General features: G+C 42.4%; 1 protein-coding gene across 1 annotated transcript in view; it reads left to right on the forward strand.

The window, feature by feature from the left end:
* Window positions 1-17,622, forward strand: part of LOC127906236 (collagen alpha-1(XXIII) chain-like) — a 103,570-nt gene that overhangs the window by 81,872 nt on the left and 4,076 nt on the right. Inside the window, exon 3 of the mRNA XM_052457538.1 lies at window positions 13,769-13,813. Coding sequence (XP_052313498.1) covers window positions 13,769-13,813 — 45 coding nt within the window. The remainder of the gene's footprint in view (window positions 1-13,768; window positions 13,814-17,622) is intronic.

Genomic DNA, 17,622 nt, shown 5'->3' on the forward strand with positions numbered 1-17,622 from the left:
CATGGCAGACCAGCTGTACAGAACAGCAGATACCAGATGCACCTCCGACACATGGATCCTGACAGACTACAGCAAGGCCTTTGATCTTGTGGATGACACCATTGCAGTGAAACATCTTTTTTTTTCAGTTATCTGTCCAACCAGAGATCACGCCATGGATTTGCAACTTTCATTCCGGCCATACCCAGGTGACAAGATACCATGAGACTCTATCCCATGCCCAAGAACTCTCCTGTGGCCTCCCCCAGGGCACACGGCTTGGTCCAATTGTATTCGTGGCTCACGTCAATGGTGAATCAGAAGGAACCCTATCCAACTCCTGGGCCTTGGTGGATGACATGAACCTAATTGAATCAAGACATATATGCGACACTTCCACCATACAGCAGGACCTCGACCAACTAGCCGACTAGTCAGAACAAAACACGATTAAGCTCAACCCAGCAAAGTGCAAAGTCATGTGCACCTGTTTCAGCCACAATCCTGACCCACCTCTGACATTATCTGTCTCCAGCCACACATTTGAGGTGCTGTCCAGTGCCAAAGCACTCTGTGTGACATTTCAAGCCAACATGAAATGGGACACAAACATCTCCGACATTACCACCACAGGGGAACCGAAGGCTCTTTACGATGAACTATTTTTGCCACTTAAAACTTCCCCCGTAAGACCTTCTGACAGTCTACACCTGCTTTATCTGTCCAGTGCTCGAGTATGCCACTCTAGTATGGCACTCAGGTCTCACAGCCCACCAACACAAACAACTTGAGAAGATCCAACAATGTGCAACCAAAATCATCATGGGCCTCACCTACACCTCCTATGACTCTGCATGCAATGACCTTGGAGGCCCTCCGTGCCCACGTCTGCAGATCCTTTGCCCAGAAGCTCACATAATCCCAGGATAACAACAAACGGCTGCCTCAGACGAGAAAAGATGTCAGTGGCAGATCTACCCGGTTCAGTCACAAACTGAACCTTGCTCGGACTGACAGATACTACAACAAACATATGCCTTACTTTGTGAGACTACTTAATGCTGCTCAACTGTAATATTGTAAACTACATCTCATATGTTTCATTACATTTGATTTAATTACTTACAGTGCATTCAGATAGGATTCAGACCCCTTTAACTTTATCCACATTTTGTTATGTTACAGCCTTCTTCTAAAATGGATTAAATTGTTTTACCCCCCTCATCAATCTACACACAATAACCCATAATGACAAAGCAAAAACAGGTTTATAGACATTTTTGCAAAAAAAAATGAAATATCACATTTACATAAGTATTCAGGCCCATTACTCAGTTGTCGAAGCACCTTTGAGTCTTCTTGGGTATGATGCTTTAAGCTTGGCACACCTGTATTTGGGGAGTTTCTCCCATTCTTCTCTGCAGATACTCTCAAGATCTGAGAGGATCTGGTTGGATGGGGAGTGTCACTGCACTGCTATTTTCAGGTCTCTCCAGAGATGTTAGTTCGGGTTCAAATCCGGTCTCTGGCTGGGCCACTCAAAACCATTCAGAGACTTGTCCCGAAGTCACTCCTGCGTTGTCTTGGTTGTGTGCTTAGGGTCATTTTCAAGTTGGAAGGTGAACATTCGCCAGCCTGAGGTCCTGAGTGCTCCGGAGAATGATTTCATCAAGGATCTCTCTGCACTTTGCTCCTATCATCCTTTCCTCAATCCTGACTAGTCTACCAGTCCCTGCCGCTGAAAAACATCCCCACAGCATGATGCCGCCACTACCATGATTAACCATAGGGATGGTGCCAGGTTTCCTCCAGATGTGACACTTGGCATTCAGGCAAAAGAGTTCAAATTTGGTTTCATCAGACCAGAGAATCTTGTTTCTCATGGTCTGAGAGTCCTTTATGTGCCCTTTGGCAAACTCCAAGTTGGATGTACTGCGCATTTTACTGAGAAGTGTCTTCCGTCTGGCCACTCTAAAGGCCTGATTGTTGGAGTGCTGCAGAGATTGTTGTTCACCTGGAAGGAAGGAACTCTGGAGCTCTGTCATAGTGACCATCGGTTTCCTGGTCACCTTCCTGGCCAAGGCCCTTCTCCCCCAGTTGCTCAGTTTGGCCAGGCAGCCAGCTCTAGGAACAGTGTTGGTGGTTCCAAACTTCTTAATTTAAGAATTATGGAATCCACTGTGTTCTTGGGTGCGTTCACTGCTGCATAAATGTTTTGGTATGGGTATTGGTACCCTTCCCCAGATATGTGACTCAACACAATCCTGTCTCGGAGCTCTACGGATAATTCATTTGACCTCATGGGTTAATTTTTGCTCTGAAATGCACTGTCAACTGTGGGACCTATTATAGACAGGTGTGTGCCTTTCCAAATCATGTCCAATCAATTTAATTTACCACAGGTGGACTCCAGTCAAGTTGTAGAAACTTCTCAAGGATGATCAATGGAAACAGGATGCAACTGAGCTCAATTTTGATTCTCATAGCAAAGGGTCTGAATACTTATGTAAAAAAGGGATTTCTGATTTTGCTAAAATTTCTTTTAAAAAATGTTTTATTTCATCATTATGGGGTATTGTGTGTAGATTGATGAGGGAAAAAAATATTTAATACATTTTAGAATAAGGTTGCAACGTAACAGAATGTGAAAAACGGAGAGGGGTCAGAATACTTTCCGAATGGTGTAATTTGGCTGTTAGCTGCAAATGTCTACAATTCCAAATAAACCTTAATATACGGTTAAAGGCAGTGCTCCTAGTGGCTAGTGACATTGATGTAGGAAAACTAATATCCATCTTTCCTCATGCTTAACACCCCGGCAGTCCTACAATCTAAGCTAGATGCCCTCAATCTCACGCAAATCATCAAGGAACCCACCAGGTACAACCCTAACTCTGTAAACAAGGGCACCCTCATAGACGTCATCCTGACCAACTGGCCCTCCAAATATACCTCCGCTGTCTTCAACCAGGATCTCAGCGATCACTGCCTCATCGCCTGTATCCGCCACGGAGCCGCAGTCAAACGACCACCCCTCATCACTGTCAAACGCTCCCTAAAACACTTCTGTGAGCAGGCCTTTCTAATCGACCTGGCCCGTGTATCCTGGAAGGACATTGACCTCATCCCGTCAGTTGAGGATGCCTGGTCATTCTTTAAAAGTAACTTCCTCACCATTTTGGATAAGCATGCTCCGTTCAAAAAATGCAGAACCAAGAACAGATACAGCCCTTGGTTCACTCCAGACCTGACTGCCCTCGACCAGCACAAAAACATCCTGTGGCGGACTGCAATAGCATCGAATAGCCCCCGTGATATGCAACTGTTCAGGAAGTCAGGAACCAATACACGCAGTCAGTCAGGAAAGCTAAGGCCAGCTTCTTCAGGCAAAAGTTTGCATCCTGTAGCTCCAACTCCAAAAAGTTCTGGGACACTGTGAAGTCCATGGAGAACAAGAGCACCTCCTCCCAGCTGCCCACTGCACTGAGGCTAGGAAACACGGTCTCCACCGATAAATCCATGATTATCGAAAACTTCAATAAGCACTTCTCAACGGCTGGCCATGCCTTCCGCCTGGCTACTCCAACCTCGGCCAACAGCTCCGCCCCCCGTAGTTCCTCACCCAAGCCTCTCCAGGTTCTCCTTTACCCAAATCCAGATAGCAGATGTTCTGAAAGAGCTGCAAAACCTGGACCCGTACAAATCAGCTGGGCTTGACAATCTGGACCCGCTATTTCTGAAACTATCTGCCGCCATTGTCGCAACCCCTATTACCAGCCTGTTCAACCTCTCTTTCATATCGTCTGAGATCCCCAAGGATTGGAAAGCTGCCGCAGTCATCCCCTCTTCAAAGGAGGAGACACCCTGGACCCAAACTGCTATAGACCTATATCCATCCTGCCCTGCCTATCTAAGGTCTTCGAAAGCCAAGTCAACAAACAGGTCACTGACCATCTCGAATCCCACCGTACCTTCTCCGCTGTGCAATCTGGTTTCCGAGCCGGTCACGGGTGCACCTCAGCCACACTCAAGGTACTAAATGATATCATAACCGCCATCGATAAAAGACAGTACTGTGCAGCCGTCTTCATCGACCTCGCCAAGGCTTTCGACTCTGTCAATCACCAAATTCTTATCGGCAGACTCAACAGCCTCGGTTTTCGGATGACTGCCTTGCCTGGTTCACCAATTACTTTGCAGACAGAGTTCAGTGTGTCAAATCAGAGGGCATGCTGTCCGGTCCTCTGGCAGTCTCTATGGGGGTGCCACAGGGTTCAATTCTCGGGCCGACTCTTTTCTCTGTATATATCAATGATGTTGCTCTTGCTGCGGGCGATTCCCTGATCCACCTCTACGCAGACGACACCATTCTATATACTTTCGGCCCGTCATTGGACACTGTGCTATCAAACCTCCAAACGAGCTTCAATGCCATACAGCACTCCTTCCGTGGCCTCAACTGCTCTTAAACGAGTAAAACCAAATGCATGCTTTTCAACCGATCGCTGCCTGCACCCGCATGCCCGACTAGCATCACCACCCTGGATGGTTCCAACCTTGAATATGTGGACATCTATAAGTACCTAGGTGTCTGGCTAGACTGCAAACTCTCCTTCCAGACTCACATCAAACATCTCCAATCAAAAATCAAATCCAGAGTCGGCTTTCTATTCCGCAACAAAGCCTCCTTCACTCACGCTGCCAAGCTTACCCTAGTAAAACTGACTATCCTACCGATCCTCGACTTCGGCGATGTCATCTACAAAATGGCTTCCAACACTCTACTCAGCAAACTGGATGCAGTCTATCACAGTGCCATCCGTTTTGTCACTAAAGCACCTTATACCACCCACCACTGCGACTTGTATGCTCTAGTCGGCTGGCCCTCACTACATATTCGTCGCCAGACCCACTGGCTCCAGGTCATTTACAAGTCCATGCTAGGTAAAGCTCCGCCTTATCTCAGTTCACTGGTCAATGGCAACACCCATCCGTAACGCGCTCCAGCAGGTGTATCTCACTGATCATCCCTAAAGCCAACACCTCATTTGGCCGCCTTTCGTTCCAGTACTCTGCTGCCTGTGACTGGGGCGGATTGCAAAATCGCTGAAGTTGGAGACTTTTATCTCCCTCACCAACTTCAAACATCAGCTATCCGAGCAGCTAACCGATCGCTGCAGCTGTACATAGTCTATAGGTAAATAGCTCACCCTTTTTCACCTACCTCATTCCCATACTGTTTTTATACTGTTTTTATTTATTTACTTTTCTGCTCTTTTGCACACCAATATCTCTACCTGTACATGCCCATCTGATCATTTATCACTCCAGTGTTAATCTGCAAAATTGTATTATTCGCCTACCTCCTCATGCCTTTTGCACACATTGTATATAGACTGCCCATTTTTTTCTACTGTGTTATTGACTTGCTAATTGTTTACTCCATGTGTAACTCTGTGTTGTCTGTTCACACTGCTATGCTTTATCTTGGCCAGGTCGCAGTTGCAAATGAGAACTTGTTCTCAACTAGCCTACCTGGTTAAATAAAGGTGAAATAAAAAATAAAAAAATAAAAATGTGTACCACCAGCATGTCACCTCTGTAACTAGAGGCAAATAAACTCTCGATCACCTTTACTCCACACACAGAGATGCATACAAAGCTCTCCCTCGCCTTCCATTTTGCATATCTGACCATAACTATATCCTGTGATGGCATTGAGAAGTTTACCACATCAGTCACCTGCTTCATTAATAAGTGCATCAATGACGTCGTCCCCACAGTGAGCGTACGTATCATATCCCAACCAGAAGCATGGTTTACAAGCAACATCCACACTGATCTAAAGGCTAGAGCTGCCGCTGTCAAGGAGCGGGACACTAATACGGACACATAAGAAATCCCGCCACGCCCTCTAACGAACCATTAAACAGGCAAAGTATCAATACAGGATTTGGCAGGGCTTGCAAACTATCATTGATTATGAAGGGAAACCTAGTCGAGAGCTATCCAGTGATGTGAGCCTACCAGATGAGCTAAATGCCTTTTATGCTTGCTTCGAGGCTAGTAACACTGAACCACACATGAGAGCACCAGCTGTTCCAGATAACTGTGTGATCACTACGTAGCCGATGTGAGCAAGACCTTTAAACATGTCAACCTTCCTAAGGTCGCAGGGCCAGATGGATTACCCGGACGCGTACTCAGAGCATATGCTGACCAGCTGACAAGTGTCTTCACTGATATGTTCAACCTCTCCCTGACCCAGTCTGTAATACCTACATGTTTCAAGCAGACCACCATAGTCCCTGTGCCCCAAGAACGCCAAGGTAACCTGTCTAAATTACTATCGCACCGTAGTACTCACATACACTACTGTTCAAAAGTTTGGGGTCACTTAGAAAAACACATTTTTTGGTCCATTAAAATAACATCAAATTGATCAGAAATACAGTGTAGACATCGTTAAAATGTTGTAAATGACTATTGTAGCTGGAAACGGCTGATTTTTAATGGAATATCTTAATAGGTGTACAGAGGCCCATTATCAACAACCATCACTCCTGTGTTCCAATGGCACATTGTGTTAGCTAATCCAAGTTTATCATTTTAAAAGGTGGCACGGATTTCATCTGAGATTACTGGACTTTGTTGTTGTTGTCGTCGTCCTCGTCCTCATCCTCTGTAGTCTTGCAACTTCGGCATTGTTGGGATCCATTGTCCCAAAGCACATGGACATGCCTCTAGACCCTATTTATTGATCTTGCAATTCTGATCGGTGTGTTCATAATTTTGAGGCTTAGTGTTTTCACCTGGAGGAAGGTGTGCTCTTTGAGTTTAGGTTGTGATGACTTAAGTTAATTACATTGAAAGAATGTGTGTCCTGAATGAATGATTTATTTGGCCACTTTTGTGTAAGGTTTAGCAGAAAGATTTTTGAATATTGAAACGTGTGGAAACAGGTGAATAGTGTTTATGGTTATGGGAAATGTGTGTGAGTTTTTGGGAATGACAAAAAGGTGCTACTGGAATCAGTTTTTATGTTTAAGCAATTGAGAAAAACTGTAAGCAGAGCTTTTGCTGGGAATAGGCTGTTGTTCACATTACACTAGTGTCTGATGCTGCTCAGTAGCATGTGTTTGGTAGTGTCTATAGCAGTATGCGCTTTTTATGATTGAGTGGTCCTCCTCATCAGACCTACAGTACCAGTCAAAAGTTTGGACACACCTACTCATTCCAGGGTTTTTCTTTATTTTTACTATTTTCTACAATGTAGAATAATAGTGAAGACATCACAACTATGAAATAACACATATGGAATCATGTGGTAGCAAAAAAAGTGTTAATCAAATCAAAATATATGTTATATTTGAGATTCTACAAAGTAGCCACCCTTTGCCTTAATGACAGCTTTGCACACTCTTGGCATTCTCTCAACCAGCTTCATGAGGTAGTCACCTGGAATGCATTTCAATTAACAGGTGTGCCTTGTTAAAAGTTCATTTGTGGAATTTATTTCCTTCTTAATGTGTTTGAGCCAATCAGTTGTGTTGTGACAAGGTAGGGGTGGTACACAAAAGATGTACCATGTATTATGGCGCATCATTACTGTAAGACATGATGATCAGTCAATGTGGAACATTTCAAGAACTTTGAAAGTTTCTTCAAGTGCAGTCGCATCAACCATCAAGCGCTATGATGAAACTGGATCTCACGAGGACCGCCACAGGAAAGGAAGACCCAGAGTTACCTCTGCTGCAGAGGATACTACTGAAGGACACCAGTAAGAAGAGGAGACTTGCTTGGGCCAAGAAACATGAGCAATGGACATTAGACCCGTGGAAATCTGAGTCCAAATTTGAAATCTTTGGTACCAACAGCCGTGTCTTTGTGAGATGCAGAATAGGTGAACAGATGATCTCTGCATGTGTGGTTCCCACTGTGAAGCATGGAAGAGGAGGTGTGATGTTGCATTGCTGGTGACACTGTCTTTGATTTATTTAGAATCCAACACTAACTGATGGTGCTGCATCAGATAACCTGGCCTCCACAATCACCCGACCTCAACCCAATTGAGATGGTTTGGGATGAGTCCGACCGCAGATTGAAGGAAAAGCAGCCAACAAGTGCTCAGAATATGTGGGAACTCCTTCAAGACTGTTGGAAAAGCATTCCTCATGAAACTGGGTGAGAGTATGCCAAGAGTGTGCAAAGCTGTCATCAGGGCAGAGGGTGGCTACTTTGAAGAATAAAAAATATTAAATATATTTTGATTTGTTTAACACTTTTTTGGTTACCACATGAATACATATGTGCTATTTCATAGTTTTGATGTCTTCACTATTATTCTACAATGTAGAAAAAATAGTAATGATAAAGAAAAGCCTTTGAATGAGTAGGTGTGTCCAAACTGTTGACTGGTACTGTGTGTCATCAGTAGATTAGTATCATTTGGGCAAGGATCTGTTCATTCCACCCATGGTTCCATACTTTATGCTCGCTACCTGGAGAGCTTTGCTTTGAAGTGCTGTGAGCTATTAGTCTTACTATTGGTAGAGACTGCCTGTAGTGTGTAGACTTCAACTTCCATCACATTGTAGAAGGAAAATGTGTAGCCTAATGCATAAAATTTGCATAGAACATTTGAGCTTTTTTTTCCAGTAGTGAATAATGACCAAACGTATGACACTGCTGTCCTCATATGAAACTTTCTGAGCATTAGGGCTGGCAGGGAGTGTAATATATTTTCTGGTGACATCAGCTAAAGATCATAATCACAAGATAGATTTGCAATTTAAAAACAGTGTTTGCACCATAGGGAGCTGCTCAACAATATCGTCTTCTGCTGTATGAAAGAAAAGTGACATGGAGGAAGTAAATCATTTCTGTCCACCATTCACCCCAAAAGAAAGATTGTAAACGAGCATAAAATTATAGGTTTTGTCTCAGTAACCTCTGCACTGTTTTTCAGCTCTGAGATGGGGTTGGTTAAATGTAACCACTCTCAAATGTATAGTTGGAGTGTAACAGTTTTTGTCGTCTGAAGAATTGTACCAAAGCGCAGCGTGGTAAGTGTTCATGCTTTTTTATTGAAACTGAACACTATAACAAAATAACAAAGAGAATAAACAAAACCGAAACAGTCCTGTCAGGTGCAGAAAACACTAAACAGAAAATAACTACCCACAAAAACCATGTGGGAAAAAGCTACCCACATGGTTCCTATGGTTCCTAATCAGAGACAATGATAGTCAGCTGTCCCTGATTGAGAACCATACCCGGCCAAAACAAAGAAATACAAAACACATATGAAAAAGAACATAGAATGCCCACCCAAATCACACCATGACCAAACCAAAATAGAGACATAAAAAGCTCTCTAAGGTCAGGGCGTGACATAGAGCTATGACTCACAATTATAATTTTAACCATATTTTGAGGTTATACAGTGTTTGTTTACAATTACATTGTTACCAAATAATGGATTAGAAAAAGCTATATTTTCGGATCTGATAGGGTAAGACACTTGAACTACGCTCACAAAGTTATATCCCTTCATAGTCAATGGGCATCATGCATATTACATTTTTTAAAGAGTAACGACTAGTATGAGCAAGAATCACTTCTCAGAACAAGCCCAGCGTGAAAACAATGGTCTGTCGAGATCTAAAGTCTATTTTTAAGCAGAAATTGGACGTGTTGTTCGTGTTTCTCTCACTGGAATAGAGAATGTGATGATTACTTCCTTTTAATGGTGTTTTATTATGCCACCTATAACTAAGCCAGCACTCTACTGCTGCCTCTATCACGTGGGCCAGTTGTAATACATTTAAATCAAACCTTTTTCTGGTTTTAGATGCTCCCCTATCTGTCATCTTCAAACTTAATAATAATAATAGAAATCATAATGCCATTTAGCAAGCGCTTTTATCCAAAGCAACTTACATTTATGCGTGCGTACATTTTCATATACGGGTGGTCCCAGGAACAAGGTCCTCTATCTTGCCGTCGCTCGAACCAACTGAGCTACCGAGGACCAATCATTAGACGTAGGTTTATATAGCAACAACATCAGATTGCTCGTCTTGGAGGAATAAGTTCAATCTTCAAGTGACGAAGATTTTCGCTTGTTCCTAAACACACTTTCAACTTGAACTGTAATACCAATCACTGTTGTCAATGTCAACTGTCATCCATTTGTCCGATGAGGAGTGCATATCCTCATTTAAGGCAGGGAGAGGACACAAATGTGTCTTCGATTTGTATCCCAGCCACAATAGAAGAGGCTGTAGTTGTGATTTACTGTTTACTATCAGGTTTCAGGTAAGACCCAAGTGCAGACTGTGTTGAAGTAACTATGTTTATTGCAACGACAGGGGCGGGCAAATGACAGGTCAAGGCAGGCAGGGGTCGATAATCCAGAATAGTGGGGCCAAGGTACAGGACGGCAGGCAGGCCCAGGTCAGGCAGAGGTCAGTAATCCAGAGTAGGTGCAAAGGCACAGGACAGCAGGCAGGCTGAGCATTAGGACAGGCAAGGGTAAATACCAGGAGGACGAGAAAAAGAGAGACTGGGGGAAAGCAGGGGCTGAGACAAACTGCTGGTTGACTTGAACAAACAAGACAAACTGGCACGGACAGAAAGAGAACACAGGTATAAATACCCAGGGGATAAGTGGGGAAGATGGCCGACACCTGGAGGGGGTGGAGACAAGCACAAGGACTTGTGAAACAGATCAGGGCGTGACAGTTTAGCGTTGTTTTTATGTGCAGGGTTAGGGTTAGGGTTTCTATAGGTAGGACTCGGATCAGAGACACATAACTGGAAACGGATGCTCACTCGCTGTCTCTACAGACCCAAGAGATTGTCTAAGATAAAACATATCCCTTACCATAACTAACAACAACTCTAGTATTATCTGTAGATAATATTGCACTATGACAGCATATTTGTATCATACATGCTCCCTAAAAATGTACTCTTATCAATTGCTTTTTGTTTTTGTATCAGACTCGTTCTTAATATATTTATCTCTAGGTCTATCTAGCAATATAAAATTAGGCTTCAAAAGATACTGTTTTGTTTGCATGTTCTGCCAGGTTGATTCTTCCGCCAAAGTTAATGTGCATGTGGATTTACCCAGATCCATACAACACTCAATCTTGGCCCAGAAAAAAAAGCTACTTCCTGTGTTGGCCATTTCTGCTATAGGTTTACTTTGGGTCCATCCTGCAGCTACACTGTGGTATTTTAAGATGTGGATAAGCACCGATAATCCACGTCTGGTATGAATTTGATGTCAAGTGAATGGGGGTGTCGACCCCAGTTATTTCTCCTTCCTCCTCCTTTCACACCCTCAGCACAGTATAAGGTATTTTGTGGTGTAAAACAAATTAAATAAATTATCACGTACCACCTGCTAAATGAATGTCCATGGAATTCATTATGAATTCCCTCTATTCATGTGAGCATTCCAGTACTGCTAAGGCTTTTAATCCAACACTGGTAGAGGTGTGGGTCTTTGGCACAATTTATGGTACCTGGCAATTGAAGTTCCCTATTAAGATAGTGTTTGTGCCTTCCTTTCCACTGGAACTCTTCCATACCTACTAAAGATCATGAGAGAGTCAGCTACCAAAACCAATTTTAAAAATGACATTCTTTGTGTTCACCACAATTATAGCCATAACAGTCTCATGATCTTACTGTAAATAGAGAGAGATTAGTATAGGTATGCAATGTATTTTTTCAAAATCTTCATTAGCCTGTGAAATGATGTACAGCACACACATTCTACTGTTATTTTCTATAGGTCAAAAAATATTAATCACACTATCTTTTTTTGTTGACTATTTACATTTACATTTAAGTCATTTAGCAGACGCTCTTATCCAGAGCGACTTACAAATTGGTGCATACACCTTATGACATCCAGTGGAACAGCCACTTTACAATAGTGCATCTAAATCTTTTAGGGGGGTGAGAAGGATTACTTATCCTATCCTAGGTATTCCTTAAAGAGGTGGGGTTTCAGGTGTCTCCGGAAGGTGGTGATTGACTCCGCTGTCCTGGCGTCGTGAGGGAGTTTGTTCCACCATTGGGGGGCCAGAGCAGCGAACAGTTTTGACTGGGCTGAGCGGGAACTGTACTTCCTCAGTGGTAGGGAGGCGAGCAGGCCAGAGGTGGATGAACGCATGGTATTCTGTGATAACACTAGCTTATTTCTGATTAAAGTGTACTTAAATATACAGCTCTCTAATTTTGTGGAATCAGGGGAAAGTGCTTTATGATGGTTTTTTTTTGTGACAATAGGTCGAGTTAAATCACGTGGGGTCCTGCCGTGCGCTCTTTTCTTCGACATCTTTTAAAATGTATATCTCTTGATGGATGTTGATCGTGATTCGTTTCGAAGAGGGGCAATATCACACACACAACGTTTTAGTGTACAAACCGCACATTCTCTCTTTAATAGGGTTTACATGGGATTTGGTGTCGTGATTTTTCAGCAGACAGACCGAGGGCGGGGTAGAGGGTTTTACTCACCATAGATCTGCCACAGGACTCTAGTTTTAAAAGATGTAGGCCTGTCCTCTCGCAAATTGGCAATAATAGTTTGGAAGCACTGTTCCCTTTTTTCCTGGAACGCTGATATATTTGTCTAACACTCAAATAGGCATGCAAATTGCACATGTTGAATTTGTTGAATAAAACAAAGAGAACATTCACATTCACATTTTAATGTTAATTCAAACTGTTTTGTTCAAGTTCTAAGTTGTGCATTGTGTCCAAGGAATCGTCCCATTGGTAAAAACTATACTGCGCTCACGTCATCTGAGAGTAGCCATCCTCCCCCTGCATGTGAGCTGCAGAAATTGGTCAAATAATATGATCTTAGCACAGTATGCTCTTATTAATACCATACGTGTTGTTTGTTCTTGAGCCCTCATACGTTGCATGTGTTTGACTATGACTCTTGGGCCAGTGTGTCAGGGTGAAAGCATGTTGAATATATCTGTGGAGAGTGTGGGTCAGTTGGTCTTGTTTGATCTGGGTGGACTGTGTGATGGCTGCAGTCCCTGATCCATGTGGCGGTTAACGATGCGGCTTGCATGTGATGTCACTGTTGGTCGGCCTGGGGCCTTCCTGAAGATGCAGCCAGGGGAAAGCTGAGGGGACATGTGCGTGTGTGTGTTCCACGGTCGCTGCTGTCAGAAATAGCCCTTTTCTAATCTCCCTTATCTTCAGTGTTAACACACCAGGGGAAGCTTCCACACTCATTCCCGAGCCTGTCTTTAGGAATGGGAAAGAGAAAGTCCATTTTTTCTCACACTGAGTCTCTGATATTGACCAAGTCTATCAGCCTCCTAGACTCTCTCCCTCATCAGTTAAGTGATCTGTTGACCCATTGTCATAGCACCAGTTTTGTCAGGCACAAATGATGCTCTGTAATGGAAGAACCTTATCGGACTTGTACAAACACGGTCACTTCCTGACTAGTTCAGATATCTGTGAAGTCAACAGATCATTCCCCACTGGAAGCTGTATACTAGAAGTTACACACTATGAAATGTTTTTTTTTATTGAAGCTGTAATCCCAAACTGTGGCGACAACAAAAGACAGGGGATGTGTTCAAATGAAAGTGAAATCATTTTAATGCAATTCAGCTGTTGCACTCAACAACAAAAAAAATATTGAATGGGAAATATAAGCAACCTGTATGTTAAATTAGTAAGCTAATAAACGGACAAATAAATCATCTCTGCTCCTTTCTCTTTGTCATCCTTCTAGGGCCTCCAGGAAAACGAGGAAGGCTGGGAAGACAAGGCGACCCTGGTGATATTCTTTATTATTTCTATGCACCTTCAATGTTTTCAATGCTTATCTTCCTCAGCAGTGTGTGTTAATGGGTATGTTGATGTGTGCCAGGGATCAGGGATCATCGATTAGATTCAGCCGCGGGACGATTTTTTCTTGAGTGGATGGCCAGGGAGCTGGAACATAATTACAGATCATTTGTAGACTGCAGACTGACAGCAAGAAGCCCCAAACATATATAATATTTGACTAAAACATAATAATTTCAAACCTTGCTTATATTTACAGTATATATAATAATAATAATAATAATATATGCCATTTAGCTGACGCTTTTATCCAAAGCGACTTACAGTCATGTGTGCATACATTCTACGTATGGGTGGTCCCGGGAATCGAACCCACTACCCTGGCGTTACAAGAGCCATGCTCTACCAACTGAGCTACAGAAGGACCATATATCATATACATATATCTCCAGATCTATTATGTGTGGGAATACTTTGGAGCAGATTTCTTAAATTAAAATCACTTGAAGCTGTCTTTTATGTCCAACAATAAAATATTATATACTGTAATATTATATTAATTTTTTTCTCAGAAAACTTGGGGTGCCAAATAAAATCACCCACGGGCCAGTTGGGAAACCCTGGGGTAGAGTATATAAAAAAGACAAACAGATCTGAGTGAACTGTACAGTACCTCCCAACAGTCCCTAGTTGCAGCCAGCCAGGGGAGTTTTGACAGTGTGCAGCTGCAGGCTCCTTTGGGTGAATGACTTTTCACCCTGCCAGTATCGCCTGCCTGGCTAGCCTCACTTCTCTCTGTTTCATCTGAGGAAATCCATCCATTCTCAGGAATAATTATACACAGACTTACGTATACTCAGAACCCTTTCAGACATGCCTACGGACGGGAATGTATGTTTTTTGGTTTCACATTGTTTGTGAGAATGAAGCCATACGTCTCCTGACTGGTAGAACACATTTTTTCAACGTTCTGATAACAGAAGTGAAAATGTCTCCTGTTCTGAGAAAGTTTATTTGTAGGTTGCAGGTAGGTTCTGAGAACATTTTACTCTGGTTCCTTGAAAGTTTTCCTAGGAAGTTTTATTAACGCTCTTAGAATGGAAATTATAAGTTGCTTTGAGGTGTTTTTTGTTGTTTTTGACTTCCTTAAAACTGAATGTTTCAATAAGAAATTACAAGCACAGATAGGACACATGAAATTAATATCCTTTTGCTTGAATCATGCATATTTATTTTTGTGACACAGCATCAGTGAGATTCAAACCTATAATCTTCATTTATTTATTATTGGAATTAGTCCAATGCGCCTAAAGGATGCAGCCAGCATGCCGTGTTTTTTTTTACGCATACAAAGTTGTTTATTTGAGTCTATTCAAACAGATCGCATTTCAAAGGAAACAAGCACTCATTATTGGCCAATTAGTGTGCACGGCCAACACACCTGAACACACTTAGCAAAATAGAGGATAGAGAGAGTTCTGTTTATGCTGAGAACGAATGTAAACTCAGCATAAAAAGAAACGTCTCTTTTTCAGGACCCTGTCTTTCAAAGATAATTCGTAAAAATCCAAATAATGTCACAGATCTTCATTGTAAAGGGTATAAACACTGTTTCCCATGCATGTTCAATGAACCATAAACAATTAATGAGCATGCACCCGTGGAACGGTCGTAACAGCTTATAGACGGTAGGCAATTAAGGTCACAGTTATGAAAACTTAGAACACTAAAGAGGCCTTTCTACTGACTCTGAAAAACACCAAAAGAAAGATGTCCAGGGTCCATGCTCATCGGAATCGTGGTCGGAATCGTGTTTATCGTCGAAGGAATGAGCATTACACCGAAGCCTGTACTCTGTACTCTAAACGTTACAAAAGTTTTCTTGTAGTTCTTATGGAACGTTTTCTTCACGTTCTGAGAGTGGAATATGTTTTTAAACAACATTCTTAGAACGTTACGGAACCTTACCAAACGTTTTCATGGAAAGCGGTCTTAATGTTCTTAGAACAGTATGAGAACATGACTTTAAATAGAACCATGAGGAAACCTTTAGGTAACATTATGCAAAACTCCTGAAATTCCCACAGAAGAACATTGTTTATTAATGTTCTTGGAACAACTTGTAAACATGACTTTTAATAGAAACATGAGGAAACATGCAGGAAACATAATGCTAAAGTACTGAAATTCCCATGGAAGAACGTTGATTCTGAACGTTCTCTGAACTATTTGAGAACATTCCAGATTGTTTGAGAACATACTATTACTGCTGGCAGGCAGCACTGCCGCAAAAACGACGTTGGCTCTTAGATGGCAATCACCTCACTCCCTAGTGGATACAGTTACTATACGAACTGAGTATGAAATTCAATGAAAATGTACATTAAATGTAACCAACGTTCTGTTGAAGTAATGAAATTCCAAGTAAATAACGTTTCTTAAATGTGCTGAGAATGTCCCAAAGTCAAGCAACTATCCCGCAGAAAGTTGTGGAAAGTTGTATGCAAAAGGACCTCAGGACGGACACCCAAGCTCTCACCAAGCTGAAAGAAACATATGTTTATCAGAACGTTATGTTAGCTGGGGGGCGGGGGCGGACTGGCTGGGGGCGGACTAGCTGGGGGCGGACTGCAAAGAGCTGTTGTGGAAGTATGCCATTAAAAAAGGGATATCCACTACTATAATTGGGTTATTTCTTATCACATCCTTTGTTAATAGTGTGTAGTTCCATTTTCTTGGAATGTTCTTTGACATTTACCATATGTGGATATGTTTTGTCTGTGGATATGATGGTGGACCCATATAATCCTAATCACAACGACCGAGGCCAGAATTCACAGGTAATTTATTAGCCGGCAGTGTATCATCAGGCTGTTAAGGGAGGCTCACTAATTACTCCCCTGGGCTCCAGCAATGTGACCGGAAGTTCAAATATTAGAAAAGCATGGAAAGGAGTTCCACTATGATGTCACCTTTCTGTTGATAATAGATCAGGCCATTTCCATGTAACAAAAAAGACCCATGAAAACCAACATATGAAGTTCATGGGAGCACATCACATTTGGTGTCAAATGAAAGCTAATAGTTTATATATTTGAGAAATGTAATCATATTTTTGAAAAATTATCCAAGATAGTACCTTTCTATCTTGAGCAGAGGGAGCATTGGCACAGGCAGAGGTAGAGACATCTGACATACAGGCCTCGGAGCTCTTCGTCAGGCACCTTTTCGTCTTCGATGTTCACAGCTTCTCCTCCGTAGATCAGGCTAGATCGTCCACTACTGAAATGTAGCACCCACGTGGTGATGCTTCAGCGACTGTAAAAGCGGCAGTAAGAACACAACTCCTCAGCAGTAGACCTGAAAATCCCCCTACGAGGTGAGACTCTGCATCACGTCACACCGCAGTCCACTTCCATCTAGGAACTGGAACTGGAAGCCAAAAGGCCAATGCTGTTGATCGGGTGTTGCTGCTGCCTCATTCAATTTGAGCTAGCTAACTAGCTAGTGAAGCAAAATATAAACTGACTTGCTATAATCAGTCCTGCAATTTCGTGGGTCACCACCAGATATTACAGTTTCTCTCTCAACAAGTTGACTTTAAAAAAAATATATAAAATAAATGCAATGAAAAACACTTTAAAACAATGGAATGTGTACAACATTTACAGAGCTCTCTGTCTAGGCTACCTCACTGCGACATGGCAACCACGGAACCAAGTATAGTTTTGTACAGTACAGTACAGCAGAGCACATTAGAGTAGAGTATAATGTATTATATTGTACAGTACTATACTG

This window comes from Oncorhynchus keta, chromosome 11, assembly GCF_023373465.1.
Source record: "Oncorhynchus keta strain PuntledgeMale-10-30-2019 chromosome 11, Oket_V2, whole genome shotgun sequence".
NCBI classification, from domain to species: Eukaryota; Metazoa; Chordata; class Actinopteri; order Salmoniformes; family Salmonidae; genus Oncorhynchus; species Oncorhynchus keta.